The sequence below is a fragment of the Geotrypetes seraphini genome, chromosome 15 (genome assembly GCF_902459505.1).
Source record: "Geotrypetes seraphini chromosome 15, aGeoSer1.1, whole genome shotgun sequence".
Classification (NCBI taxonomy): domain Eukaryota; kingdom Metazoa; phylum Chordata; class Amphibia; order Gymnophiona; family Dermophiidae; genus Geotrypetes; species Geotrypetes seraphini.
Window position 1 is genome coordinate 62,560,219 of NC_047098.1, and position 27,977 is coordinate 62,588,195.

Consider the following 27,977-nt stretch of genomic DNA (forward strand, 5'->3'; position numbering starts at 1 on the left):
CACGTACCTGGTTCTTAAGGGAGCTGTGTTCTGTAGCCCTTGGCCATGGAATGTCACTGGAATGGGGTTAAAAACTGGGGGAGGTGGTGGTGAATATGAATGAAGGTTTAGAGCAGGGGTGGGCAACTCCGGTCCTCGAGGGCCAGAATCCAGTCGGGTTTCCAGGATTTCCCCAGTGAATATGCATGAGATCTATTTGCATATTCATTGGGGAAATCCTGAAAACCCGACTGGATTCCGGCCCTCGAGGACCGGAATGTCCCACCCCTGGTTTAGAGTCTCATGGCTCAATATAGATTCATTCTAATTCAGCTGGAAGCCCCAAAGGGCCAGATGAAAAACTGCCAGGCCAAAACAAATGAAATAAACCAAATTCCTTTGCTTTTCTGTTGCCTGAAAGTCTTCCTTTGAGCTAGGACAAATGAACAAGAATGCACTGAAGTTGTCTCACCAGCCCAGCAACAGCTCAAAACCTTCAATATAATTCTCCAAATGAGCAAAAGGAGAAATGGGCCAAGGTGATTAGGCAACTTACAGAAAGAGAGGGCAGAATTGCTTCATACTCACTGATTCATCTGTCCTTTCAGCACAAGGTTCGGCCCTGTTCCTGTAAGCGTAGCGGTGCCTCCGATGCTGGCTGCATAGCACACACATAGTGTCATCCCTTTGCAAATGCGCTTCTTTTCGGTGCTATCATCAAGAGCTTTGGGGTCATCGGGAATGTGACCGTTTCCTGTGACTGGAAGTAGAACGGTACATGTTATTTAAACAGCATGACTTGAAGAACCTTAGTGTTTACCAGATTAAGAAGAGATTGTTCTAATCCTCCTTGGTTTGATTTGATTTGAAATTTGGTTTATCCAGTTGAGTGACAGATTCTGTCATGGGGAAGCTTGAATTAGAGACTGCTCAAGGGGACAAACTCAAAACGGTGAAGGCTTAGACGAGGTTGGAAAAAAAAAAAAAAGAGCCATTGCACTAAGCACTTCTAATATATGTGGTGCATAAAGGTTAACACCATTGATATAGAATTAACCCCACCCCCTAGTGCTGTCCGTCATCACTAAGCAGTGAAGTCCCTCCCTCAACCTGCCCTTTTCTTTGGTATCTATATTTTGCTGCTGAATTAGGTATAATTTCAGCTACCTCTGGCTCTGTGTAGATTTTCCTGCCCATGTGGCGAAGTGGTCCAGTGGTTAGAGGTGCTGCCCCAGTACCCTGAGGTTGTGGGCTCAATCCCAGCCCTGCTCCTTGTAAATCTGGGCATGTTCCTTAACCCTCTAATGCCCAAGTACTATAGTTAGACTACGAACCCACTGGGACAGGTAGAGAAAATACTTGGAGTACCTGATTATTGTTTAGTGCAAACTACTTAGGACAGGGGTGTCCAATGTCGGTCCTCGAGGGCTGCAGTCCAGTCAGGTTTTCAGGATTTCCCCAATGAATATGCATTGAAAGCAGTGCATGCAAATAGATCTCATGCAGATTCACTGGGGAAATCCTGAAAACCCGACTGGACTGCGGCCCTCGAGAACCGACATTGGACACCCCTGACTTAGGATATAAGTGGTTTATAAGAAATATACTATATCCCAATGAAAAGGCATTCCTAAAACTTTTCTCCCATTCTGTGACTATAGGGAGAGATTTTGAATGTATTTATATATATTGAAGTTTTCTAAGTTGCTGTGGGTTGAATGCTAATGAGATGATAAACAGGCAAATGCATGTAAAAACATGAAAACTGATCACTAGAAATAGTCTACTGCTAGAGTCACTGGTGCCATTTTATGCCAGGTGCTGGTAAGGGCAGGAATGACTGGGGATCTCTTCTGCTTTAACCCTACTAAACCACTAGGGATATTAAGGTAGGTCTGGTCCATGGGAAGGGATTTCAACATTTTGGCCCGGATTCTCAAAACAGCGCCATTTGGAAGGCGCCAGTCGGCACCCAAATGGTGCCTAAGTTAAGTGTTTTAATGGTACACCGTCAAAAGAGCACTGGACTTTGGCGCACCGACAATCCCACGGTGACATCTGCGTGCAGGACATATGCGTGCTGCCGCTTCCGCCGCTTATAAGCCTTTCCGTTAGCGCTGTGAGGGGGTGAGTGTTAGGGGGAACCCCCCACTATATTTACAAGTCCTCACGGCTGCCGTTGGGGGGGATTGGGGGGAAACCCCCCAGTACACTGAACTCTCCCGTTTTCCTTTCCGTTTTCGCTGTTTGGGAGTTTTCAGTGTAGTGGGGGGCCACTCCCCTCCTTCAATGGGAGTGCGAGGACTTGTAAATATAGTGGGGGGTTCCTCCCCCCACATACCCCCTCACAGCGCTAACAGAAAGGCTTACAAGCAGCGGAAGCGCGCATATGTCCTGCACGCAAATGTCACCACGGGATTGTCAACGTGCCAAAGTCCGGCGCGCCTTTGACGGGTTACCATTTTAATTGGCTATTATCAGCACAGTAACTGACTGCGCCATTAAAAACTAATTAAGGGAAAAAAGTAGAGGCACCTGAACCGCGTCCATGCAAATGCTTAACAGTGCCAAATGTCAAAACGAGCATAGTTATGGGCGGGGTTGACATTTGGCGTTGCTAGGTGTGTAAATCCCTGGCCCACATTTCAAGCCCCTATCTTTGACGCAGACCACGATTTTCAAAATGGTGCCGTAGTTTCATGTCTCTGGTCTGAGGTTTCGATTGGCTGCCGTCATCAGTACAACTCAGCTAATTAAATCATTGGGCAGACGCCACGGCCATCTTTGACTCAAAAGCAGTTTAGTCGGGATGGTAGGCGGCAATACAGAAGAGGTAAGGAAAGTAGTATAACCTTGTGAAAGTAAATTAAAAATCGTTTATTAAAGGGGAATTTCTCATCGCTCGTCTGTTTTGACATTAGAGGGAGCTGATCTTGATAAAGCCTAACAGCGAAAGATGTCGGCCAGTCCCTTCCCGGCACTCTGAAGACAATGTGTTGAAAGTGTAACTTAATCTATTCCGAAAGTTCAGAATCATGAGTACTGGAGGATAAATGCGGCACGATCAATCAAATCACCCAATCCAAAGTGGAACCTTCCTGATCTAATGGACAATGTGCAAAGAGCAGAACAGGAACCTGGTGTATTGTACCAGGACAGTTCTCGGTTGAGCTGCATGCATCTGCTTCCACTTTGGTTGGGTGCTACCCATTTCACTATGTCATGAGCTGGCACCAGAGAGGGCCTTGGCCTAGAGCAGTGATTCCCAACCCTGTCCTGGAGGAATACCAGGCCAATTGGGTTTTCAGGCTAGCCCTAATGAATATGCATGAAGCAAATTTGTATGCCTATCACTTCCATCCTATGCAAATCTCTCTCATGCATATTCATTAGGGCTAGCCTGAAAACCCGATTGGCCTGGTGTTCCTCCAGGACAGGGTTGGGAATCACTGGCCTAGAGGAACGCTATCTGGGAACAGCATGTGCTTTCAGTTAGCTCAGCTAATTTCATCATGTGCTCCGACGTAGCCTGGAAGGAAAATGTTCTTACTGAAACACCAGCAGCTTACTGTTTTTCTCGTATTGTAGGAATCTTTGCCAAGACTTGGCAACGAATGAACAAAAAGCTTGCCACAGCTCTGATAGAAGTGTCTGTAGTCTGTTTCCTCAGTTCTTACACACTTTGTGTAGCTGATGGGCCGGACAAGTCCTAGAGCTTCATTTGCCAGGGAAACCTCATTAAAGTCTCTATAAAACCAGCCACACAGACACTTGAGCCAGGCTCAAGATCTTTTAGTGCTTCTCTGAACATTTTTTTTTCTGGTACCTTATAAATTATTGCTCCTGGTTATTATTATTATCACTACTAAATGTACACAGCATTGTACACCACCATATAAGACACAATCCCTACACAACAGAGTAATTTCAAATAAGAGATTAGGGAGTTACATTTAAACAACATGTGAATAACAGGTGAATAAGGAGTTAAAGAAAGCCTCAAAAAGGTGGTATTTTTAGCCTGTATTTAATTAGAGCTAGAAATCGAGCATGATGTACTGACTCAGGAAGTCTATTCCAGGCACATGGCAAAGCACGATGAAAGGAATAAAGCCTGGAGTTGGCATGGAGGAGAAAGGTACAGATGAGAGGAGTTCCTGGAGAGAGGTGTAGGGACATTTAAGAGATATTGAGGAGCTGGAGAATGAATGCAGTTGTTAATAGGAGCAGTTTCATCTAGGGTTACAAGACGTCCGGATTTCCCCAGAAAAGCCTCCTCTCAATTGCGTCGGGCAGGAAGCAATCTGTGCATGCATGGGTGTCATGTGATGATGTCACCAAAGCAGGCAGCAAGGGAGCGGGACTGGGGCAGAGATGGGCGGTACTGGGGGTGGGTCTAGGGTGTCCAGATTTTACAATTGTAATATCTGGCAATCCTATGTCCGGAGGTCTGGACAGCTTTTCAAAACCCGGCACTTTGTCCGGGTTTTGAAAAGCTTCCCCCCAAATTGTGTCGGGCAAGAGGGCACCTGAGCATGTGTATGTGCCGTCATCGTGTCGCATCTGCGCATGCGTGGATGCCCTGCCGTCCGACCAGAGTAAGCTACGGGGGCCGGATTGGAGGCAAGACTGGGGCGTAATGGGGCGGGACTGGGGGCGGATCTAGGGGTCCAGATTTTACAAATGTAAAATATGGCAACCCTAGTTTGAACTGTATGTGTCACTGATAGGGAGTCAAAGAAAGTGGTTTTTGAAGAGGGGTTATGTGAGTGTACAGACAGGCAAAAGGGAAGTCATATGGCAGAAATTTGAATAGTTTGAAGTGGGGAGAGAGATGGTTTAGTGGGAGTCCTGTGAAGGTCAAGCTATAGTAATCGAAGTAGGAGGTGATGGGAGTGTGGATAAGAGTTTTGGCAGTGTGTTCAGAAAGGGAAAAATGAATTTTGGTGATGTTATGGAGAAAGAAACAATAGGTTATAGTCTGTTGGATATGTGCAGTGAGAGAGAGGGGTCAGATGATCCCAAGGTTACAGGCGGAAGAGACAGGGACAATGCTGCTCTCCAGAGAAACAGAGATTGGGCGACTAGGGGAGGTGAGTTTAAGGGGATAAACAAAAGCTCAGTCTTGACCACGTTCAGTTTCAGATGGTGGTGGGACATCCAGGCAGCAATGACAGACATGCAGGATGAGACGTCGGCCAGAATTCTAGGCGAGATTTCTAGAGAGATAAATATGAGAGTCACCAATATAAAGATGGTCCTGAAAAGAATGGGAGAAGATCAGAGCACTGAGGGATTCAGTATAGAGACAGGAGAGAAGGGAGCCCTGAGGTTCACCAACTGGTAGTCAGAGAACAGTAGAAGAGTTTCCACAAGAGCATACACTAGAGGTGTGACGGGAGAGATAAGAAGACAGAACAACAATCCAGGTGAGGACAGTGGATCGAGGAGCTGCTTCATAGCGTCTTACCCGGTACAGATCCCATAGGCAATGCATTCTTCTCCTCCAGCTCTATGCCCACATTCACCTGCCCAGCAGACTCCTTGTGTCCCGCATCCAAATCAGATTTATTGAGTTGGCTTAAGACGGCCTGCACAATAGGGACCATCATGGCGGTGGTGGCAGTGTTGCTTATCCACATGGACAGAAAGGCGGTGACTCCCATAAATCCAAGCATCAGCCTGATAAAAATGGAAAAACACTCACCCACAAATCGCTCACATTCTGTGTCGGTCCATCTACCTACAACTAATTCAGAATCAGTATAAAGCAACAGTGCAGATTTGCTACCTTTCCTACCCAAGATTACTTGGCAGTGTCATCCCAAGGGTTGTGTGAGTGTTGCAGCAGCACGGGACGCAAAGGAAGTGGGGGTGCAAATATTGTTCCTTGTCACTGTCTCCCTTGCTCGGATGCCGTGCAGTGGGCAGGACAAAGGTGCTAGAAGTTGTATCACAGATCCTGATGGCACTCCTGTTGTTTGGCAATACACAATAACACCAGCTTCTTCTAATCTCATACTAGCAGTGCGTGTGGTCAGGGCCTTTGTGGGATTGCCCCCTATACACACACTATAGGCCCTGAGCGCATTGCTCTGAATTTTATTGGTTGAGCAGGCAACAGGCAGATGCTGCTCAGCCAATCAAATTCAGATCAGTACTGTCAGGGCCTTCACGGGGGTTCGGAGGATCCCAGCCCAAGAGCCCTGCTCTTTTTTGTGGTTTACTTTTCCTTGGATGCAGTTTGATTGGTTGAGCAAGCTGCCTATAATTAGGGTTACCATATGGCTCCAGAAAAAGGAGGATGGATTGAGACATCCGGGTTTTATTTCCATTGGTTTCAATAGAAGTAAAGCCCAGATGTCCTCCTTACTTCCATTGCTTTCAGTAGATGTCTCCTTAGGTATCGGAACGGGGAAGGTCACAGGAGCCATGGCCTCCCCAAAAATTGGTGGTGCCTGCCCTCCCACCCGCTTCCTGGTGTTCTAATTGTAAATCTTCCGGCAGCTGCCGCGCAGCGTCAGTGAGCAAGCCTGCCCCTGAGCACTTCATTCTACTTCCGGGAGCGGACCTGCTCGCTGACGCTGCACAGCGGTTGCCTGAAGATTTAAAAGTACAGCGCCGGGAGAGGGTGGATGGGGTGTCGGGAACTGGGGAGATGCCGCACCGTAGGATTCCGTGGGGCTAGAGCGGAGCTCCTGGGCCCTCCCAAACCAAGCAGCATTCCACTGCCTATGGCTGTCTCAATCCGTCCTCCTTTTTCTGGAGCCATATGGTAACCTTATGCCTACTCAACAAATCAAACTGCATCAAACAAAAAAAGCAGGGCTGTAGAGCTGGGGATTCCCTGACTCTCCTGAAAGCCCTCACCACACGCCACTGCTTACTAGCATCAGGTGAAACCCAAGTAGGCAATGCAAGAGATACTACAGGGCTAGTTGAGACCTTTCAATGGATTAATGTTTGAGATCTAGTCTCCCTTTATCAGGTCATCGATAAATCGGTGCATTTACAAGAGTCATTGCAAAGATCTGGGTCATCTCCAATAGAGGTTTACTGGATTTAGCAATTCATATGTAACAGAATCTATACAGTGTGTCTAGAAAAATAGTCCTTATCTGTCTAAAGTACTCTGAATGGGGCTTATAGGAAGGTTTGTCCCAAATACTGTGTTCTTAAGCTTTTTGGGTAGGAACTATGCTCTTCTCTATTTTGGACACATCAGATAATGATGTTCAAGGACACAAGTTGGCGATACTCTTGGGCAGAAACTGAGAAAGCAACATCTTTCAATTATTATTGATTTGGATACCGTGGATTCTTGGGAGTTTGTTCATTTCTTACATTTACACTTGTTTTTTCATTTTTGACTGTTTTATTTTTTTCACTTTTTACTTTATTTTTTCCCCCGGTGTGATTGTTTGATCTTGATTGAAATAAGATTTGAATTGGATTGTTTACACTTATCAGGCCTAAATGATGTATGGAGCAGTTCTCATTTAGACTTATGTCATTTAGACTTATGGTCACCTACGAGTTACTGCCCGGGCTCATAATCCCTCATTTATATTCCGAGAGCCCATACTGATGTCCATTTGTTAAAATTAATTTTGTTATATTTCCATTTCTTCAAGGCCAAACATTCTCCCCGAGGGATTTAAACAGTTAGCCAACTTCCATTGAACTGTATATTGGACAAAATTGGCAACTATATTGTCCTAAGGATTTTATTTTTTGTGTAAGATGTTGTTGTGCCAGATCGAAAACATGGGTCTGGTTTCTTAGCATTTATTAGAGTCACTCTTATCTCACTCTCTGTCTCTCTACTTTGATCTTTCCCTCTTTCTATTTTCTCTCCTAATTCTCACTTTCTCAGTCCTTACTCTCACGTTGCTGATTTGCATGGGTATCATATAAAATCATTTCCAAGTTTATTTCAGCTCGTATACTGCCCAATCAGGAAGTATTCTAGGCGGTTCACAGCATAATAATCAAAAGGAAAACATGAAAAGAACTCAAATATCAAACAGGAAAAGAGATAGTTAAAATAGTATGCAGAGTAAATGGTAGTTGATCATTCTCCCCACACCACCTCATACATACACACAGGAACAAGACGCATCTAGCCAACTTTCAGCCAAAGCAACACTAAATAGGAAAGCTTTTAGATCCTTTTTAAAGTTCTGCATTGAGCGTTCCTCTCAAACAGAAAGTGGTAAGGCATTCCAGAGGGAAGGCGCAGTGACGCTAACATTTTTGGTCTTATGGTGTCAAGGCCAATGACGCAACAAGAAGGTATAACCCAAGCCCTTGACTAATGGACTACAAAGAAATGTACACTCCCTTATGTGTCACCTAAGGAAAGCAAATCCAACCTATAAGCTGTCTGTTTGTCAATTAGGATAAAACTTGTACTGTAGAATAACCAGGGTAAATTATAACCAATAAACTGTATATTAATATTAGACCCTAAATATGTGTCTAGTTAGAAAAAAACTTGTATCGGAAACATGTACTGAACATAAGAACATAAGATTTGCCGCTGCTGGGTCAGACCAGTGGTTCATCGTGCCCAGTAGTCCGCTCACGCCCTATTTGAGTCTAGCCTTATCTGCGTAGGTTCTATTCCAGTAGGAACTTATCCAACCTTGTCTTGAATCCCCGGAGGGTGTTTTCCCCTATAACAGCCTCCGGAAGAGCGTTCCAGATTTCTACCACTCTCTGGGTGAAGAAGAACTTCCTTACGCTTGTACGGAATCTATTCCCTTTTAACTTTAGCGAGTGCCCTCTCGTTTCTCTTCACCTTGGCTAATCTAGTGTAAATTGTAACCTGTTAACTATACACCAAGTATGTTAAACCTGTAACCCGTTCTGGGCTCTTTGGGGACAACAAGATAGAAATCAAAATAAATAAAGAGGGTTATAAGGTCCTAAGTGGGGAACACGAGATAAATAATCAGTGGGAGACCAGTCTAATGAACTAACCCCCTTCCCCCCCGCTCTATGCTCCGATGCTCATAGAATTCCTTTGAGCTTCAGAGCAGTGTCAGAGCATTTAGCACTCTCTGGGCCATGGTAGATTCAAAACGAATACTAGGAAGTTCTTCTTTATCCAACGTGTGGTGGACACCTGGAATGCGCTTCCAGAGGACGTGATAGGGCAGAGTACGGTACAGGGGTTTAAGAAAGGATTGGACAATTTCCTACTGGAAAAGGGGATAGAGGGGTATAGATAGAGGATTACTGCACAGGTCCTGGACCTGTTGGGCCACCGCGTGAGCGGACTGCTGGGCACGATGGACCTCGGGTCTGACCCAGCAGAGGCATTTCTTATGTTCTTATGATCTCTACTGCAAGCTTAGTAAAAGAGGGCCTTTAAAAATTATAGAAAGGATCTTAAATGTTATTCTGTGATCAATGGGACCAGAGTAGGGAAGTCAAATTTCTTGGAATTCATTATTGGTTTAATGGTCATATTCTGAACTATTTGCAATCTGGAACCCAAAGGCAGGGCATTACAGTAATCTAATGACCAGGGCGTACACAAATATGTGAAGAGCAGACTCAGAGAATAGATCTCTGATTGAGGATATCAAAGTGTACAGAAGCAGCGTTGTACAGTGCTTGATATATCATTCCAATGAAGAAGCTTGGGGGTGCTCAGCAGCCCATAGAGCTGGTTCCTGTGGATGGCTGTGTCTCTCAGTCTTCACTGTCCCACCATCTATGTTTCTTTCTCACAACATTCACTTATAAACCACTTTTCTCTCTCACGTCCCTCACTCTCACCTCTTCTCCGTCTCTCACCCCCCCCCCCATATCTCTTACTGATTTTTTCTCTTCCTTAGCTCTCTCTCGTGTCTGCCCCTAGCAGCTTCCAGTTTCTTTCTCCCTCCACCCATCTCTCTTCTCTCCCATCTCCCTCTACCCATCTCTCTCCCACAAATATACACAGAATTCTTTTCCTGTATCTCTTACAGCGCCTGCCTTTTCTCTATCTTGGCCCCCTTTCTCACTCTTTCCCTGCGTATATCTCTCACAGCTCTGTCTTCCTGTCTTTGACAGCCTGCATAACTCTCATTCCTAGGGTTACCAAGATGTCCGGATTTCCCCGGACATATCCTACTTTACGAGGACACATCTGGGGGTCCGGACGGCTTTTCAAAACCCGGCACTTTGGCCGGCTTTCGAAAAGCTTCCCGTCAGGAAGAGGCATCTGCGTGTGGACACAATGCGGTGATGTCATATGCATGGGTGTGTGCGTGTGACATCATTACGTTACATCAACACATGTGCAGATGCCGTCTGGGGGCGGGATATGGCACACGTGGAACAGGGTGGAACTGGGCAGGCCTGGGGGTGTGGCCATGGGTCCGGATTTTCCTTCGGGAAAATCTGGTAATCCTACTCAGTCCTTTTCCCTTTCCCTGTCTCTGCCTCTCTCTTCCTCAGACTGGGAAGCTCTTCTAGCAGTCTCGCTCTCTGTTTGCTTTAATCTTGTAGGTCTGATAATAATGCTTCCAGTAACTTGATCTCCACCAGTGCAAAAATGGGGGAAGGCGCTTTGTGGCATTTCTTACAATGCGGGCTTCACTCCAACAATTAGCAGAACTCTCAGTGCAATTCGTTTGTGTAAATTCCAGTGTTCCACCGCGACAGCGACAATCAGCCCGCCAACAAAGAGCATGTTAGTGTCCTTCAAGTACTGCATACACACCTGAAAGAGACGATAAACAAGGCTCTCAGGGCTAGGGTTACCATATTTAGTGATGTTAAAACCTGGGCGCAAGGTCCTGGGCCCTGTTCCGCCCATAGCCTTGCCCTATTTTGCCCCCACAAAACCTCATCGCTTCTTCCCCATACTCCAGGCCGTGTCTATAGGGTTTCCGAGCATGCACGGATGCATGCGACGTCATCTATGCATGAAGACCCTCCAGACATGGTCGGAGCTCAAGGCAAATCCATACTGTTGCCAATTAATGCCAATAATTGATTGATCCAAGTAGAAATAAGTGCCCGTAGGTAATAATGTATGTAAAACCTGCTTTTATTGTAGCCAAAGTCCCATCCTTTAGAGATCAGCTATGACTGAGCTGAAGACTAGAGGACAAGGAGGATCTGAGGGGGAGGAGCAATAATACAGGCCAATCAATTTGCTTTCCTCGCAGTGACACTCACCTTTTTAGATTCCAGGATTCCAAACATAGGAAAAAGCAAGACTGGCAGAAGCGCAGTGACAGCCAGAGGGATAACCTCGGTGCACCAGTACACAGCCATCAGGATGATAATGTAACCGCATTTGGCCTCCTGGAAGAAATCAAAAGTTGTTGGGTGGTGAAATATTTGGTAGAGAGTGATAGAATTCAAGAAAGCTTGGAATAAGTACAGTGGACCCCGGACATGAAGGAAGGAAGCCAGGAGTCAACTGTGGCATTTTACCAGACATAAAACTAAGCAGATGAGATGGGCCCTGCTGCCTTTACCTGACGTCTTGTTTCCTGTTTGCATGGGAGCTGACAAGCCATGGCTACTAATTAATACCTAACACAACTCAAGGACAGGTGGCGGGAGGGGGATGGGTCAGGTGTGGTGGATGGATCTCTCAGGTGCCCACTAACCAAATTATTTTTATGTGCCACCAAACAGAACAGTGTATCGAAACTGTGTGCCGCCCGAGATTCCAGATGTGCTGCGAGACACTGGGGAGGAAGAGAGGTGCCAGCGCCGGCTGACTGCTTACAGAATGTGCCTCTGTAGGCAGTCAGCGGGTGCCAGCGTCTCTCCTTCTCTCCGTACCTCTTCCCTTCCAGCACCTTCCACTAGCAGCTCAGGAACCTATCCAGAGGGCCTTCGGATAGGTTCCTGTGACATCATTGCGTCGACATCCGTGCGTTTCCAGATGCTTCGAGCCACGGCTACCATGTTTAGTGTGCCGCGGCTTTGCGAGATACTGAAATAGAACTCCAGAGATTCCCTTGACATAGAACTAGTACCAATTAATACTTGCAAGTTTCTGGGGGATCTTTATGTTATAGTAGTTCTGGCATTAAAAAGAGAAGAAAAATGTACACCTGCCCTCAACTTCCCCCCTTCCCCTTGTAAATGCGTAAAGCAGTGGTCACCAACCTTTTTCATGTAAAGGGCTGCAGTGTGACTACAAGAAAGCTCCAGGGGCCACCAAAAGATTTCAAGCTTACACGTACGACTAATTTTGTAAACCACCTTGAACTGCTTGTTCAGACTGGGTATTATTAAACAAGAATAATTACGAGGGGCCGCTGAAAAGCTCTCGGCCCAGCCAACAAAGTCGGGGCAGTCTCCAACGAGGGCTATACGCACGGTCCGGTGATTTTCCACTTTTTCCGTTCCGTCGGAAAAATACAGAACGAAAAAGTAGAAAATCACTGGAATAAGTGTATAGCCCTCAATGAAGATTTCCCCAACTTTGAAGGGAGAAGAAGTTTAGGGAAACAGCTTGAAGCAATGTTTTCACGAAACCCCAAATTATTTATACTTTAATTTGTGTTTTTCAGATATTGCCCTGGTGGCGTATGTGGGATACTTACGGCCTCTTTTACAAAGCCGCGCTAGCGGCTGCCCTGCGCTAACGGCCCTGAAGCCCATAGAAATTTCAAGGGCTTTGGGGCTGTTGCCGTGCGGCTTTGGATAAGAGGCAGTTAGTTTTCAAAATTATGCATAAGACAGAAACAACTCATAATCACACCACTGACACATACAGTAAAAAAAAAAACCAAAACACCCCACTTTATAAAAAAATGTATTTAGCCATTTAGGAGGGAATTTATTAACATGGGGTACTGTTAAGTCGGGTTATTTTACCATGAGTTGGGTTATTTTATGGAATGAAACCCTGTGCTAAAATAACCTGATTTATAGTAACATAATCCAATTTAACAGTAGTTCAGTGTATCTCAAACTGTGTGCCGGGGCACACTGAGGAGGAAGAGAGGCGCCTGCCAGTGCTGTCCGATTCGCCGAAGGCCTGCATGTTTCCCCCTTCTCTCTAGCATCCTCTGGCTTCTCTCCGGCCTCACGGTCTCACCTTTAAAGCTAATTACAGCAATCTGCAAAGGAACGCCGGTAGGTAAAATGATTTTATTTTCAATATAGTGATTGAAATGTGTCAGTTTTGAGAATTTATATCTGCTGTGTATATTGTGTGTATATGAAAAATGAATGGAAAAAATTTCATTACAATTAGTAAAAGGGGCGGGATCTGGGGCAGAGCTTGGGTGGGCCTAGGGAGGTCTGTGGTTGGGGTACTCAGTTGATATTTGTAAGACTTAGGGGGTACTTAGCTTAGATTAAGAAAGGGATCATGAACAGATCAGAGAAGGTTATCATGCCGCTGTACCGGGCCCTCACCTTGAATACTGTGTCCAGCACTAGTCGCTGTACATGAAGAAGGACACACTACTACTCGAAAGGATCCAGAGAAGAGCAACTAAAATGGTTAAGGGGCTGGAGGAGTTGCCGTACAGCGAGAGATTAGAGAAACTGGGCCTCTTCTCCCTTGAAAAGAGGAGACTGAGAGGGGACATGATCGAAACATTCAAGATACTGAAGGGAATAGACTTAGTAGATAAAGACAGGTTGTTCAACCTCTCCAAGGTAGAGAGAACGAAAGGGCACTCTCTAAAGTTAAAAGGGGATATATTCCGTACAAACGTAAGGAAGTTCTTCTTCACCCAGAGAGTGGTGAAAAACTGGAACGCTCTTCCGGAGCCTCTCGTAGGGGAAAACACCCTTCAGGGATTCAAGACAAAGTTAGACAAGTTCCTGCTGAACCACAACCTAAGCAGGTAAGGCTAGACTCAGTTAGGGCACTGGTCTTTGACCTAGGGGCCGCCGCGGGAGCGGACTGATAGGCATGATGGACCACTGGTCTGACACAGCAGCGGCAATTCTTATGTTCTTACGTAAGTAGTTGAGAAACACTGCTGTAGGCAATCAGCTGGAGCCAGTGCCTCTCCTTCTCTCCGGCCCTCTAACCTGCTGGCACCCCCTGGCGTCTCAGGGCCCATCTGGAGGGCCCCTGCACATGCGTGGACCTGATGATGTCACACATAGGCGTGATGTCATCACGGTGACAGCCGCACACTTCTGGATGCTTCAAGCTGTGGCCACTACCTTTAGTGTGCCCCGGCTCAAGAAAGTATGAGAGACACTGCAGTCGTTCATGATGACTTTCCCCCTTAGTCTCTACAGGCCTTTACATGTGATTCTGACACAAGATAGAGCAATGGACTGGCTTCCCTTCATTTTATTGATTTTGTTCTCTTGAGCTCTATCTAGATTGCTTAACCAACACAAACAAAAATCCCAAAGAGAGAATGAGTGGGGCATCAGGACACAGGTTATTTCAACAATTGAGACAACAGGTCACATTCAGTGCCAGGGTCAGGGCCAGGCAATGTTCATCATTTCTTGCAAACAACTGTTGACTTTATCATAATACCGATAGCAACACGACAATCCAGCAAATATGCTGGTATGAGGGAGGCAGAACCACAGTATATCCAGGCGTGTAGTCAAAATCCCCTGGAACAAAGCCCATAGAGCTTTACGATAAAACAGTAAATCCTAACAAATCAGGGAGATTAGCCAATAGGGCACACAAAAACACTACAACAAGTAGTTTGAACAAGATTTGATATAAATATGTGACTGCAACTAGTCCAGTGGCTCAGTGACAAGTGTTAGACACTTCCACAGGAAGTTCAACAGAAGGCACTCCAACGAAAACAAGCAGAGAGTGGGATCGGACAACAGATTTTCCACAGTAGAAGGAACCAAAAGGATTGTGTAAAATAAATGTTTAATATATCCATCCACAATGGTCATGACCTGACACAGCACTGTGTTTCAGCATGAAAACCGCCTGCCCCAGGACTGGAAAGCCATTGTCCACTGTAGACGCTAAAAGCAATTGCACATAGGGTTGCCAGATTTTACGACTGTAAAATCCGGACACTCTAGACCCGCCTATCTCCGCCTCAGTCCTGCCCTAGCTCTGCCCCCCCCCCCCCCCACTGCCTGCTTTGGTCAGGCAGGAGGCAATCCGCGCATGCCTCCTGCCCAACGGGAGTGAGAAGAGGCTTTTCAAAACCCAAAGTGCCAGGTTTTGAAAAGCCATCCGGACCCCCAGACATGGCCTCAAAAGTAATTGCACAGGAAGTTCAACAGAAGACACTCCCACGAAAACAAGCAGAGAGTGGGATGGGACAACAGACTTTTCACAGTAGGAGGAGCCAAAAGGAGGGTTACCAGACGTCCGGATTTCCCCGGACAGCTTTTCAAAACCTGGCACTTTGTCTGGATCTTGAAAAGCTTCCAGCTCGGGACCGCGTAAAGGGGGCGGGGATGCAGCGGGGTGATGTCACGCACATGCTTGTGACATCATTGCGTCATACCTGCGCATGCACAGATGCCCTCGTGACGTGGCTCTGAGCACGAGAACAGGTTGTGGGGGCTGGGGGGGGGCGAGGCTGGGGCAGGACTTGGGTGGGGCTCTGTAGAACTGGACAGGTAGGGAGATGCAGTTCTTATTTTGTTCATGAGTTCCACATAAACAATAGAGCTATATATCTCCCTGTCTGCAAGGAGGATAAAGCCAGGGCAGGTACAGTTTGTCTCTGTATACTGAGCTGTATGATCAAACTAATTGCTTGGAATTGTCGATGGTCCAAAGTCCAACTGTCTTTTTAATTTATGGGTATATTGTTCTCATATTGTGTTGTCCACTGCGATATTCAACAGTTACGCCAGCCCAACTTTCATAGAGGAGACACATTCTGCCAATATTCAGCTGTACTTAAGCGGCTGAGAATGGCTCCCAGTCAACTAAGTACCGCGTAGCCGGCTGCCTGTTGATATTCAGCGGGAGATAGCCGGCAATTTCCTGTTGAATATCCGGTTTGCTGGATTGGATGGTGTCTGGCTCTATTGCATGACATAGCCAGTCGCCATCAAAATTCACCAGCTGGCCGGCTAAGGGACGCAGTCAGATAGACGCACCTTAGCTGGCCAGCTGGTGACTATTGGCATGGCCACTTAAGTCCGCGGTGGTGAACTTTGACCCAGATATTCAATGCCGGTCAACGGATACGGCCCTGGCATTGAATATTCAGGATCGCTGAGGACTTCAGGCCTCCCTCCTTTGTTCTCAATATCGGGCCCATTTTCTTTAGGGCCAACATTTAGCATGGCTTAAGTTTTTATTATGTCTTGATATATCGCTTTTACACACCAAAGCCCCAGATATATTAGATACAGTATGAGCCCATCAGGACAGGTAGGAAAAAATGCTTGAGTACCTGAATGTAAAACACTTAGGTTATAAGTGGTATATAAATGCTGAAATAAATAAATAAGAGACTCACCTCATGTACGTTTATACCACATAGGTACTTAAAAAATGCATTTATACCACATAGGTACTTAAAACATCTCTATCATATCTCCCCTCGCCTGCATTTCCTCCAAAGTATACATATTGAGATCTTTAAGTCTGTCCCCATACGCCTTTTACAGTGTAAAAAAAATTAATTAACAGTCGGAGGAATAGACAAACAAACTAATAGAAACAAAGGGAGATAGGGTAGGGATACGGTATTAAAAATAAAAGGAAAAGGTACTGGAAAAACACCAGGGAAGTGGGGTTGTCTGGAATAAGCTTCTTCTCTCTTTTTTCTTTTTTTTTCATTATCAACCATAAATCTTATAAGCGTCTTTGAAGATTGGTTTTAAAGTTATTTAAACTAGTTTCTTGCCGTAGGGTTAGGCCGCAGGGGTAGGCAATTCCGGTCCTCGAGAGCTGGAGCCAGGTCAGGTTTTCAGGATCTCTACAATGAATATTTATGAGATGGATTTGCATGCACTGCCTCCTTGAGATGCAAATCTCATGCATATTGATTGTGGATATCCTGAAAACCTGACCTGGCTCCGGCTCTCCAGGACTGGAATTGCCTACCCCTGGGTTAGGGGAAGGGCATTCCATAGTGTTGGCGCAACTACCGAGTAAATGGTTTTTCGTGTTGTATCGTAGAACAGCTGCCGGATTGAGGGAATAGTCAGAAGATGTTGCTGAGATGATCTCAGTGACCTTGAGGATTCCTAAGGAATTAAAAGCCTGTCAATGAACTATATACTAGTAAAAGAATTTTGAATGAGATTCTGCGAACGATGGGTAACCAATGAGCTTTTTTAAGAAGAGGGGAAACATGGTCACGTTTTTTTTTGCCTTAAAGATAAGTTTAATAGCTGTATTTTGATTATCTATAACAGTGGTTCCCAACCCTGTCCTGGAGGAACACCAGGCCAATTGGGTTTTCAGGCTAGCCCTAATGAATATGCATGAAGCAAATTTGCATGCCTATCACTTCCATCATATGCAAATCTCTCTCATGCATATTCATTAGGGCTAGCCTGAAAACCCGATTGGCCTGGTGTTCCTCCAGGACAGGGTTGGGAATCACTGATCTATAATCTCCTGATCTGTTTTGGGGTGATTAACTGATAGAGGGAATTGCAATAGTCTAAGGTGGAAATGACCAAAGAATGAATTAGAATATTGAGAGATTTGGTAGACGAAATGGAGCATATCGTCCAGTCTGCCCATCCACAGCAGCCACTATCTCCTCTCCTCTTCTCTTTCTAAGGCAGTGGTTCCCAACCCTGTCCTGGAGGAACACCAGGCCAATCGGGTTTTCAGGCTAGCCCTAATGAATATGCATGAAACAAATTTGCATGCCTATCACTTCCATCCTATGCAAATCTCTCTCATGCATATTCATTAGGGCTAGCCTGAAAACCCGATTGGCCTGGTGTTCCTCCAGGACAGGGTTGGGAATCACTGATCTATAATCTCCTGATCTGTTTTGGGGTGATTAACTGATAGAGGGAATTGCAATAGTCTAAGGTGGAAATGACCAAAGAATGAATTAGAATATTGAGAGATTTGGTAGACGAAATGGAGCATATCGTTCAGTCTGCCCATCCACAGCAGCCACTATCTCCTCTCCTCTTCTCTTTCTAAGGCAGTGGTTCCCAACCCTGTCCTGGAGGAACACCAGGCCAATCGGATTTTCAGGCTAGCCCTAATGAATATGCATGAAGCAAATTTGCATGCCTATCACTTCCATCCTATGCAAATCTCTCTCATGCATATTCATTAGGGCTAGCCTGAAAACCCGATTGGCCTGGTGTTCCTCCAGGACAGGGTTGGGAATCACTGTTCTAAGGGATCTCATTTGCCTGTTCCACACTTTCTTGAACTTAAGACAGTCTTTGTTTCCACCACCTTTACTGGGAGACTATACCACGCATCTACCACCTTTTCTGTAAAAAAATATATTTCCTTAGATTACTCCTGAGCCTATCACCTCATAACTTCAGCCTATGCCCTCTCATTCCAGAGCTTTCATGGTGCAGTGGTTAGAGCTAGAGCCTCCGCATCCTGAAGCTGAAGGTTCAAATCCCATGCTGTTCCTTGAGACCTTGGGCAAATCACTTAATCACCCATTGTCCCAGATATATTAGATACAGTATGAGCCCCTCAGGACAGGTAGGAAAAAATGCTGAATGTAAAACACTTAGGTTATAAGTGGTATATAAATGCTGAAATAAATAAATAAGAGACTCACCTCATGTACATTTATACCACATAGGTACTTAAAAAATGCATTTATACCACATAGGTACTTAAAACATCTCTATCATATCTCCCCTCGCCTGCATTTCCTCCAAAGTATACATATTGAGATCTTTAAGTCTGTCCCCATACGCCTTATGACGAAGACCGCTGACCATTTTAATAGCCTTCCTCTGGACCGACTCTATCCTGTTTTTATCTTTTTGAAGGTGTGGCCTCCAGAATTGTACACATAAACATTAATGGCACCACAGTACCCAGCTACAGGGCTGGCGCAAACAGGGCAATTACCCTGGGCCCCCATGCTTTAGAGGGCTCAAGCATGCCCTTGACTGAAAAAGGAACAACCTGCTGACAAGCTTTGGGACTTCCTTCCAAATTGCTGCCCTGAGCCCCAGCATGTCTAAGATCAGTCCTGCCCAGTTCATTTTGCATTAGCCCTTAGCTTACAATTTGCTGTCAATGAATTCTAATGACAGCTTGAAGACATAAACCTATTAACTAACCGCAGACACCGGCATAGAACATTATAGGTGTTAAACTAACTGTTTAAGTGCTTTTGCAAGTTGGAACAGTAACTTTGCTTAATGTATGTCTGCTCTGGATTAGAAGTGACTCAACACACTCCATAGCAGTTACCCAAATTGTTGATGAGACACTTTCAGGGAGCAAGAATCCTATAATTTGTAAAGTCAATCTCCACAAAAAGACTGAATAACCATTAAAAGGCTGTCAACAATATTTCCAGTTCTGTGCCGCACAACTCACCCGTCTGTATTTAAATATCTAATAAGTACATTTGGGTTAAGCCAGCAAAGCCAGGATTTCCCTACAAGCTAGAGATGAAAGGTTTGGGTGTGTCTTATGAGCTTGGCTCTAGAGAATGACACGGAGACAAATTTGTCCCCCGTCCCTGTGAGTTTTGTCGCTGTCTCTTACCCTGCCCCACTCCTGTAAGCTCTGCCTTAACTGCACAAGCCTCGAACACAAATGATTTTAAAATGTTTGAGGCTTGTGCAGATGAGGACAGAGCTTGCAGGAATGGGGCAGGGACAGGAAAAGGACTTGCGGGGACAGGAAAATGAGTTCCCGCGGGGCCGGGAAAAAATTTGTTCCCATGTCATTCTCTACTTGGCTCAAGAGAATTTCAATGAAAACAAAATAAAAGAAATATCGCTAAATAAATAATTTAATAAATGTGTGCTCAGTGACAAAAAAACATCAACCACACCAGCTGGAAAGCTGTAACCTGTTACATCATGGCACACGCCCTCCCTGCCTCCCTAATGAGATGCTAACTCAACCAATATCACCCTGAAAGACTTATCTTGGTTGTTTCTTTAATGTCCTGAATGAAGGGGCAGTAGGCAATTACAGTACTGTAACAACGCGTACCAGCTGGCAGCGGAATCCGTCTGTTCCCATTCCCAATATCCACAGTGTGACAATCAAGTCCCAAAAAATCCATTCAAAAATAATCCATGCAAAATCCACATCCATAATCATAAAACACGATGTCAGTACAAATTCCACTCTACTTCCTCGTTCTGCAGGGAGGAATTCGTACCGACATCGTATTCCGAGTCAGGGAAGGCGCTGTCGCCACTGGTTGGAGGTGGAAAGGGGAGCTGTTTCTGGTAGGGATGAAAAGGGGAAGGAGAGCGAGAGCTGGTTAGTGGGGGCAAGGGGAACTGCCCCCCTCCCACCCCTCGTTCCGCCTCGGCAGCTGTATTTGGCTGGTTAACTTGCCAATCCTGCTTGACTGCGATGCAGTGGGTGGGATAGGAGCTCTAGGGCGCGTTCCAGCTTGGGACAGTCCTATCACAAGGTGCTTAAATCTTTTCCACACCAGTAGTAACCAACACAGCTCAAATAATACTGGAGTTGTCCTGTTCCACTTACCAGCTCTTTTTATTAGCTTAGCCACATTGTTTTGCTCTAATTGAAGCCTTATAATCCACTTTTTGTCCAAACCCAGGTAGACCAAATTGCAGTAGTCTAATTAAGGTACAACCTTAATTCAAAATTTCTTCTACTTAATAAGATCATACTGTATCTGATGAATTAAATACAGATTCAAGTAAGCTGTCTTAGTCACCTTGCATTTCATATGAATAAGCTTCTGTGTGGAGACTGTAGGGTGACTGTCCCCTGTCTCAGCATAGCAGTCTTTATGCCAAGAACACAGTATGTTATGTTCATTTTTTCCAGGCTGCAAATTTAACAAAACAACATTTCAAATCAGCCTATTTATGGTTAACCAGAGTTATATTTTAACAAGTCCAACACATTTTTGTGATTGAACTAACCTCCTTTCTGTGAGCTAGTTTATAAGTATCAATGTTTTCATTTAGATTAGTAGATGATTTTCATATGTGACACTCAGTCAGGATTGCTTCCTCTCTTTCTCTTCAGAATTCACAGAAATCTGACAAGCAGTGATGTAGTAAGATAGGGAGTGGGTGGTATGGACTGCCCCGGGTGCCATGTTGGTGGAGGCGTCGGCACCTTTCTGCCCCGCAGCACCACACCACGCCATGCTTGTGCCATCCCTCCCCACCCCCACCCCGTACCTCTGTAGAGAATCGCTAACGTGAGCAATTTCTCACGCCTGTTGCTCACGCCGGCCTGGTTCCCCCTGAATCACTTCTGGGTCACGGGGTCAGAAGTGATGTCAGAGGAAACTCCAATACTGGCATGAGGAACATGCTGTAGAAGCCACTCACGCTAGCAAAGATTTAGAGGTACAGGGGGGGGGAGGGCGAGAAGGAGCAGGGGTGTGGACAGGAGGGGGTGGGGGAGTGCCACCGCCAACTCTTACTATGCCACTGCTGACAAGAGACAATACTGTGAACACTCATGCTTGAGTCTCTGGAATAACACAGAAACACAGAAAAACAAAGGCAAATAAAGCCCGTATGGCCTATTCAGTCTGTCCATCCATGCCATCTGCTCTTCCTTTTGCTCCCTTGGAGATCCTATATACTTGCCTCAAGCTTTCTTGAATTCATCTCCTTCGCCTCCTCCATGCATTCAAAAACAAAAAGAATAGCCTTATTGGGTCAGACCAATGGTCCATCAAGCCAAGTAGCCCATTCTCACGATGGCCAATCCAGGCCACTAGTACCTGGCAAAAACTCAAAGTAGCAACATTCCATGCTACCGATCCAGGGCAAGCAGTGGCTTCCCCCCATGATTTTCCTCAACAACAGACTATGGACTTTTCCTCAAGGAAATTGTCCAAACTTTTCTTAAAACCAGCTATCTGCTTATACCACAACCTCTGGCAATGTGTTCAAGAACTTAACTAGATTTCCTCCTGTTGGTTGTAAAAGTATTTCCCTGTATCTTCGAGTCTCCCCTAGTCTTTGTAATTTTTAACAGAGTAAAAAAAAACTGTGGAAGCCATGTTCTCGATTTAAAAGTTTTTAATAACCAATGTTCTTCACAAATGAAAGCGATGCAGTCAACATAAAATCAATCATTACGATATAGGCTTACCAGATGTCCAGATTTCCACGGACATGTTCTCCTTTTCGAGGACATGTCATCACGTAGCATCCACGCATGCCCTCCTGTCACTTCGTGGACCCGCACCTAGGCGGTGACATCAAAAGAAGAGCCAATGCTACTGCAAGTAGCAGGACGGGGGTTGCTGCCCGCGCCAGGAACGCTAAAGAGGTACGGGGGAAGGGAAAGGGTGCACGCGTGCAGCAGGAGGTGTCGGGGAAGGAGCAGATGGGGGTGGGGAGCGGAGAAGAGGGCAGGGAAGGAGCATCACCACCTCGAGCGCCTCTCACCCTTGCTACGCCACTGGACTCACTTCCTGTGCTTTTATGCCACATAGATATTTAAACATCTTTATCATATCTCCCCTCTCTCTTGCTTTCCTCCCAAATAAGACTACGATCATCATTTCATCTCCTAGAGACCACTGTATCGAGTTCCTACAGACCTGAGCTGGTACGAACTTGGTGTAATAGAGGTGAAAGATTCCGCAATACTGTCACACCGTTCTCAGACCTTCCATTCCTCAGTCCTAAACAGTCCTCAGGCATTCTGCAACATGGCGTCTAATTTAGATGCCAATTGTCATGCAAATTACATGCTTACAATGCGCTCTTATCTGTGTAAGCACTAGGCACTATTCTGTAATTTATGTGCAGGTATCACTTAGCATAAGAAGATAAGAATTGCCGCTGCTGGGTCAGACCAGTGGTTCATTGTGCCCAGCAATCCGTTCATGCGGTGGCCACAGGTCAAAGACCAGAGCTCCAAATGAGTCCAGCCTCACCTGCGTACGTTTCAGTTTAGCAGGAACTTGTCCAACTTTGTCTTGAATCCCTGGAGGGTGTTTTCCCCTATAACAGACTCCAGAAGAGCGTTCCAGATTTCTACCACTCTCTGGGTGAAGAAGAACTTCCTTACGTTCGTACGGAATTGATCCCCTTTTAACTTCAGAGAGTGCCCTCTCGTTCTATCTACCTTGGAGAGGGTGAACAACCTGTCTTTATCTACTAAGTCTATGCCCTTCATTATCTTGAATGTTTCCATTATGTCCCCTCTCAGTCTCCTCTTTTCAAGGGAGAAGAGGCCGTTTCTCCAATCTCTCACTGTATGGCAACTCCTCCAGCCCCTTAACCATGAAAGGGGTAAATGTGGGTGGAGCATGGGTGAGAAATGGGCGGGTCTCCCAGTTTTATGTATAACTTTCAGAAACCTGTAAGTTACGAACATCACTGACTGATACTGATACCTTTAACAGAGGGAAAGAGGAGTTTGTATGTATAAATGATTCTACATCCCCAAAATCTTGAAAAATTTAAGAACCAAAGGAATCAAAGAGTCCATGCATAATTTTTAATTCTATACAAGCACATTTGACTGGACTCTAATAAAACAAATCCCGAATGGAGTGGAATGGGTGAATGCAAATTGATTTTTTTTTCTCTGATCATGCCAGAGTGTTCAGTCTCCCTTCATTTGGTTTTCAGCCTTACAGGATTGGAAGACTTTATACATTTAATCATTTTTTTAAATTCATCATCTCAGTACTGGTGGACTCCTGATACAGGTATTGAAGCCGCAACAAAGCCCTTGATGAGTTTATACGTATCCAACCATCTGGGATTCATGTGAATCATTTCAATAGAGAACATTTCTGGTTTTGATTTCCTTCCTTCCTTCCTTCCTCTCCTTTTTTATTTTTGTCACTCCCACTGTGTTTGTTTTGGATTTCTCCCAAAAGAGAACAGAGAGAAAAGAGTTAAGGGGCCTTGTTGACTGAAAAAGGCATTACAACATTCAGTTATACCGGGAGGAAGGGTCGGGGCTTCCTTTTCAGCCTATAATCTTGGACAGAAAAACTTAGACGTAAACTCCATGACTAATTTAACTCAACACTCAAGATGGTAGAATCATTGAATAAAGCAACCCAATAGTAAATCTTTTGGTTTTAAATGAAGAATTGAAAACAAACCACAGTAGAGAGGGTGAATGTGAGAGAACAAGTTTTACAGCATTGTAGGTGAAAAGAGCTACAGTACAGGAAGCCTATCCTATTCCATTGTTCTGCTAAGAACCATTAATTGGCTTAACTTGGTCAAATCTGTAGCACCAGATGCCAGCTTGGGTTTGAAATGTTACCAAGAGTCAGGAGACTAAAGAGTCTCTTTGTGTCCTGTTTATTGAACCTGTCTCACCCTATAATTTACCCTGTACACATCATGTGATTTCCAAGCAACCAAGAAAGGCAGACTTCAAATTCACTACGGTCGCAACTGTAGGTAAAATACATAATTAGACAAGTTAAAGAATGCAAAGGGGGTGGTTATTTAAGGCTCGAATAAGAAAATAATAGTAAATATTGAAGAACTAAGGCCAGTACTGGGCAGACTTGCATGGTCTGTGTCTGTATATGGCCTTTTGGTTGAGGATGGGCTGGGGAGGGCTTCAAGGGCTGGGAGGGTGTAGATGGGCTGGAGTGAGCTTTGACGGAGACTTCAGTAGTTGGAACCTAAGAACAGTACTGGGCAGAGCTTTGGATTCTTGCCCAGAAATAGCTAAGAAGAAGAAGAAAAAAAACTAACAAATTTTTAGATTGAATCAGGTTGGGCAGACTAGATGGACCATTCGGGTCTTTATCTGCCGTCATCTACTATGTTACTATGTATAAAGCAGTGTCTGTAGGGGTGTTTCCTTATTTGCACCTGAAGGTTAGGCCTCTATGACATCATCAAGCCTGAACCATCATTTAAGCCTGAACCATTGTCTACAAGAAATCTTTCCAGCATGAACCTTGCAAGAAGAAAGAGAAAGAACACATCTTTGCTGTTTCTGCCTGATACATTCTGGGTATGTACCAGAATGGTATTCTAGTCAAGGACATCCATCTATGCCTTCATGCTTAGACTGTGTGATTCTTGGGGGAGTGATACTCCTATGCTGTGCTTATCTCTCGAATGGCGTCTGTGTCTCCCAGCCTGTATGAGACTCTACACAGAAAGGCTATTCATCTAAGTTCTGTTTCTGGATTGGTCCGAGGAAGTCATCTAACGAGGTCCAAGTGAAAAGTTGCTAATTATAATTAGTCTATGCCGGGATGGAAGGAAACGGACATCTCATCACAGGTGTTCTGCAAGCATCTTTTGCATAATAATTAAGACCTGAACAGTTACCTCATGTGACTCTCTGCCTGAGAGAGAGTGATTCCGACCTTAAACAGATCTGAATTCCATCACTTGAAGGAAACTTTTGCTGCCAATAAATTATAGCTGCACCAGTGGCGAACGAACACTTGTTCCTGTAACCAAAGGATTTTCTAAATTTGCTAAGCTGAAGAGACGTTTTCCATTTCACCTAATTTCGTGCTGAGGCCTAATCAGATGGTGAGATAAGGAACTTATTATCTTTAAGCTGGGGTTAGATAAGTGCATCCTAATTTGGATATAGGATAAGGCTCATAAAGCTACTCTCGGTGATACTGTAATAGATTGCTGCTGATCAGGAAATTATTATTATAAGGAATTGTTTAGTGTGTGTATAACAAGTAATTTTACTTAGTTATCTAGCAAGTGTGTTGTGATAATTATGTACTGAGTTTCATATATGTAAATCAGATATTTTGTGAACAATATTTAGATATTGCTGCTGGCTTGTGAATTATATTTTTCTATTTTCATAATAAAAGTATTTCTCATTAGCCTGGGTCTTGTGTTGCATAAATAGACAAAGAAATTTGGACCTGGCAGAGATATTATAGTATTCCCTAAAAAAAAAAACAACTGACAGGCACATAACTTGTTTATATAACTGATTAGTCTACCATAAATCTTGCTACATGCCTTGCAAACTTTGTAGAGCCGCGACACAGTAAACATAGTGGCCGTGCCTCGAGGCATCCGGAAGTGCACGAACATTGACATGATAACATCATGTATGACATCAGATGTATGACATCAGCTTATCTACAGGCATTGCTTTGGGAGAATTTTTTCAAAAAGGCAGTAATCAATCCTAATTAAAAAAAAAAAAAAAAGAAACAAACACATAGAATCATACAATGGGCAGCACGGGTTTAAGAGTGCAGAGACAAGCAGCACTCATCGGTATGTCTAGGGAGGACTCCTCGGCTCTGTTTGACAACAAAAATCCTTCCTCTGCTTGCTCCCTTGTCATGGCATGCTCGTTATGTTATACTTCTCCCTCCATATTCCCTGTGATAGGAGATTAACAGAACCGCAAATACAGAAAAACCGCAAATAACTTTTTCATATGTTATTCGCTGTTTTCTATTAAAAACCATTGTGAATAACATGGTGGGAGACCCGGCCTGTTCCTGAAGGAGAGGCAAAACACGGTGAAGGGTGCTGGGAATCGGCCATTTTCTCTTTAAATGCTTGGAATCAGCGATTTCTCTATGCAAGCTACGTATTTCTCTATTTCTCTACGTAATTTAGGGGGAGGAGCCAGCAAGCTAAAAAACGTGAATAATCAAAACCACAAATATGGAGGGAGAAGTGTACTTTTTTTTTTTAGTGGTTTCATTTAGTTATTCCCTTTTAATTGTAAACCGCTTTGCTTTAACTAGTTATGTTATTAATTGAGGTATATAAAATAAATGTGACTGTCTGGGGAGAGAGTTCAACAGAAAAAAATGCTCCTTCTCAGGCTAAAAGAGGAAATGGAATTTTGAAATTACAGTAGTTGATGCCTTTTTCAGTATCAGCACGAGATGGCTTATGTTTATTAAGAACTTTCTATACCACATAACAGCCTAAAAAAAGGATCCAAGCAATGTACAATATAATACATATTCAATAAGAAAGGAACTCCATTTAAAAATAGGATAGAAAATTATCCTCTAGAGCAAGAAGTATGATTCTTAATACTTTACATTGAAGCTTTGGAATCGTTCTTTGCATTTTTAGTATTTGGTAATTGATGTCACCTTTCATTCTAGGGTCGGGGTGGGAATAGGGGAATAATAGTAATATATGTGGAATTATTTGAATTGTATTTTGTTTAATTCATTTATTACAATGTTATAATTAAAAATTAAGGGGGGATGGAGGAGAGGTGAATAGGGAAAAGGGAAGGGGGGAAGGAAATAGAGGTATTGAGAGATGTAATGGGTAATTTGGAAATATATTTTGAAGAAATGAAAGACATTTGATGGAAATTAATATGATGAATTTTAATGTAATGACTATTTTATTGTATTATATTATTGTATATTTACTGGATTTCTTCAATAAAATGTTATAAATTAAAAATAGCATAGAAAAGAGTAAAAGCAAAAGTTAAAAAAAAAATTCAGGTATATTATGAATTTTCCTGTCCAAGAGTAGGGTTGCTAGATTTTACTAAAGTAAAATCCGGACCCCTCCCCCCTAGACCCGCCCCCCCCCCCCAGTCCCGCCCTCCACTGCCTGCTCTCATCAGACAGGAGGACATGATGGCTCACCATCTAAGTTTGTTTCTGGAACAATGGAGGGTTAAGTGACTTACTTAAGGTCACAAGGAGCCAGAGTGGGACTTCAACCTTGGTTTCTCATGTCTAACTGGTCTAGCCATTAGGTGCTTCCTTCCACTAAGGGCAAGTTAGGGGTCAGCACTGTGGACAGAAAGACCCTGATTCTGTACGGGGCGCCTGCTGCGTGTCAATCACTGGCAGGCGCCGCTTCCAGAATCACAGCTCCCGAAGACCCCAGGCCTACATGGTCTCTCCTGAATCGCAGTCAGTGGCGCCTGGTGATGCCAAAGTCTAGCGCCGCCCCCCTAGACACGCCCACTTCTGGGCTATGGTGTCATCATGTGCCGCTAG

At 44.5% G+C, this 27,977-nt stretch overlaps 1 protein-coding gene across 3 annotated transcripts in view; it reads right to left on the bottom strand.

The window, feature by feature from the left end:
- SLC13A5 (solute carrier family 13 member 5) overlaps positions 1-27,977 on the bottom strand; it is a 60,304-nt gene that overhangs the window by 20,079 nt on the left and 12,248 nt on the right. For 2 of the 3 annotated variants that reach the window (XM_033922867.1, XM_033922868.1), the window contains exons 2-5: positions 11,158-11,286; positions 10,560-10,696; positions 5,450-5,661; positions 568-739 (exon numbers count right to left, since the gene is read on the bottom strand). In XM_033922867.1, coding sequence (XP_033778758.1) covers positions 568-739; positions 5,450-5,661; positions 10,560-10,696; positions 11,158-11,286 — 650 coding nt within the window. Of the gene's footprint in view, positions 1-567; positions 740-5,449; positions 5,662-10,559; positions 10,697-11,157; positions 11,287-20,750; positions 20,865-27,977 lie in introns of all 3 variants that reach the window. The other variant, XM_033922866.1, reaches the window with a different exon arrangement.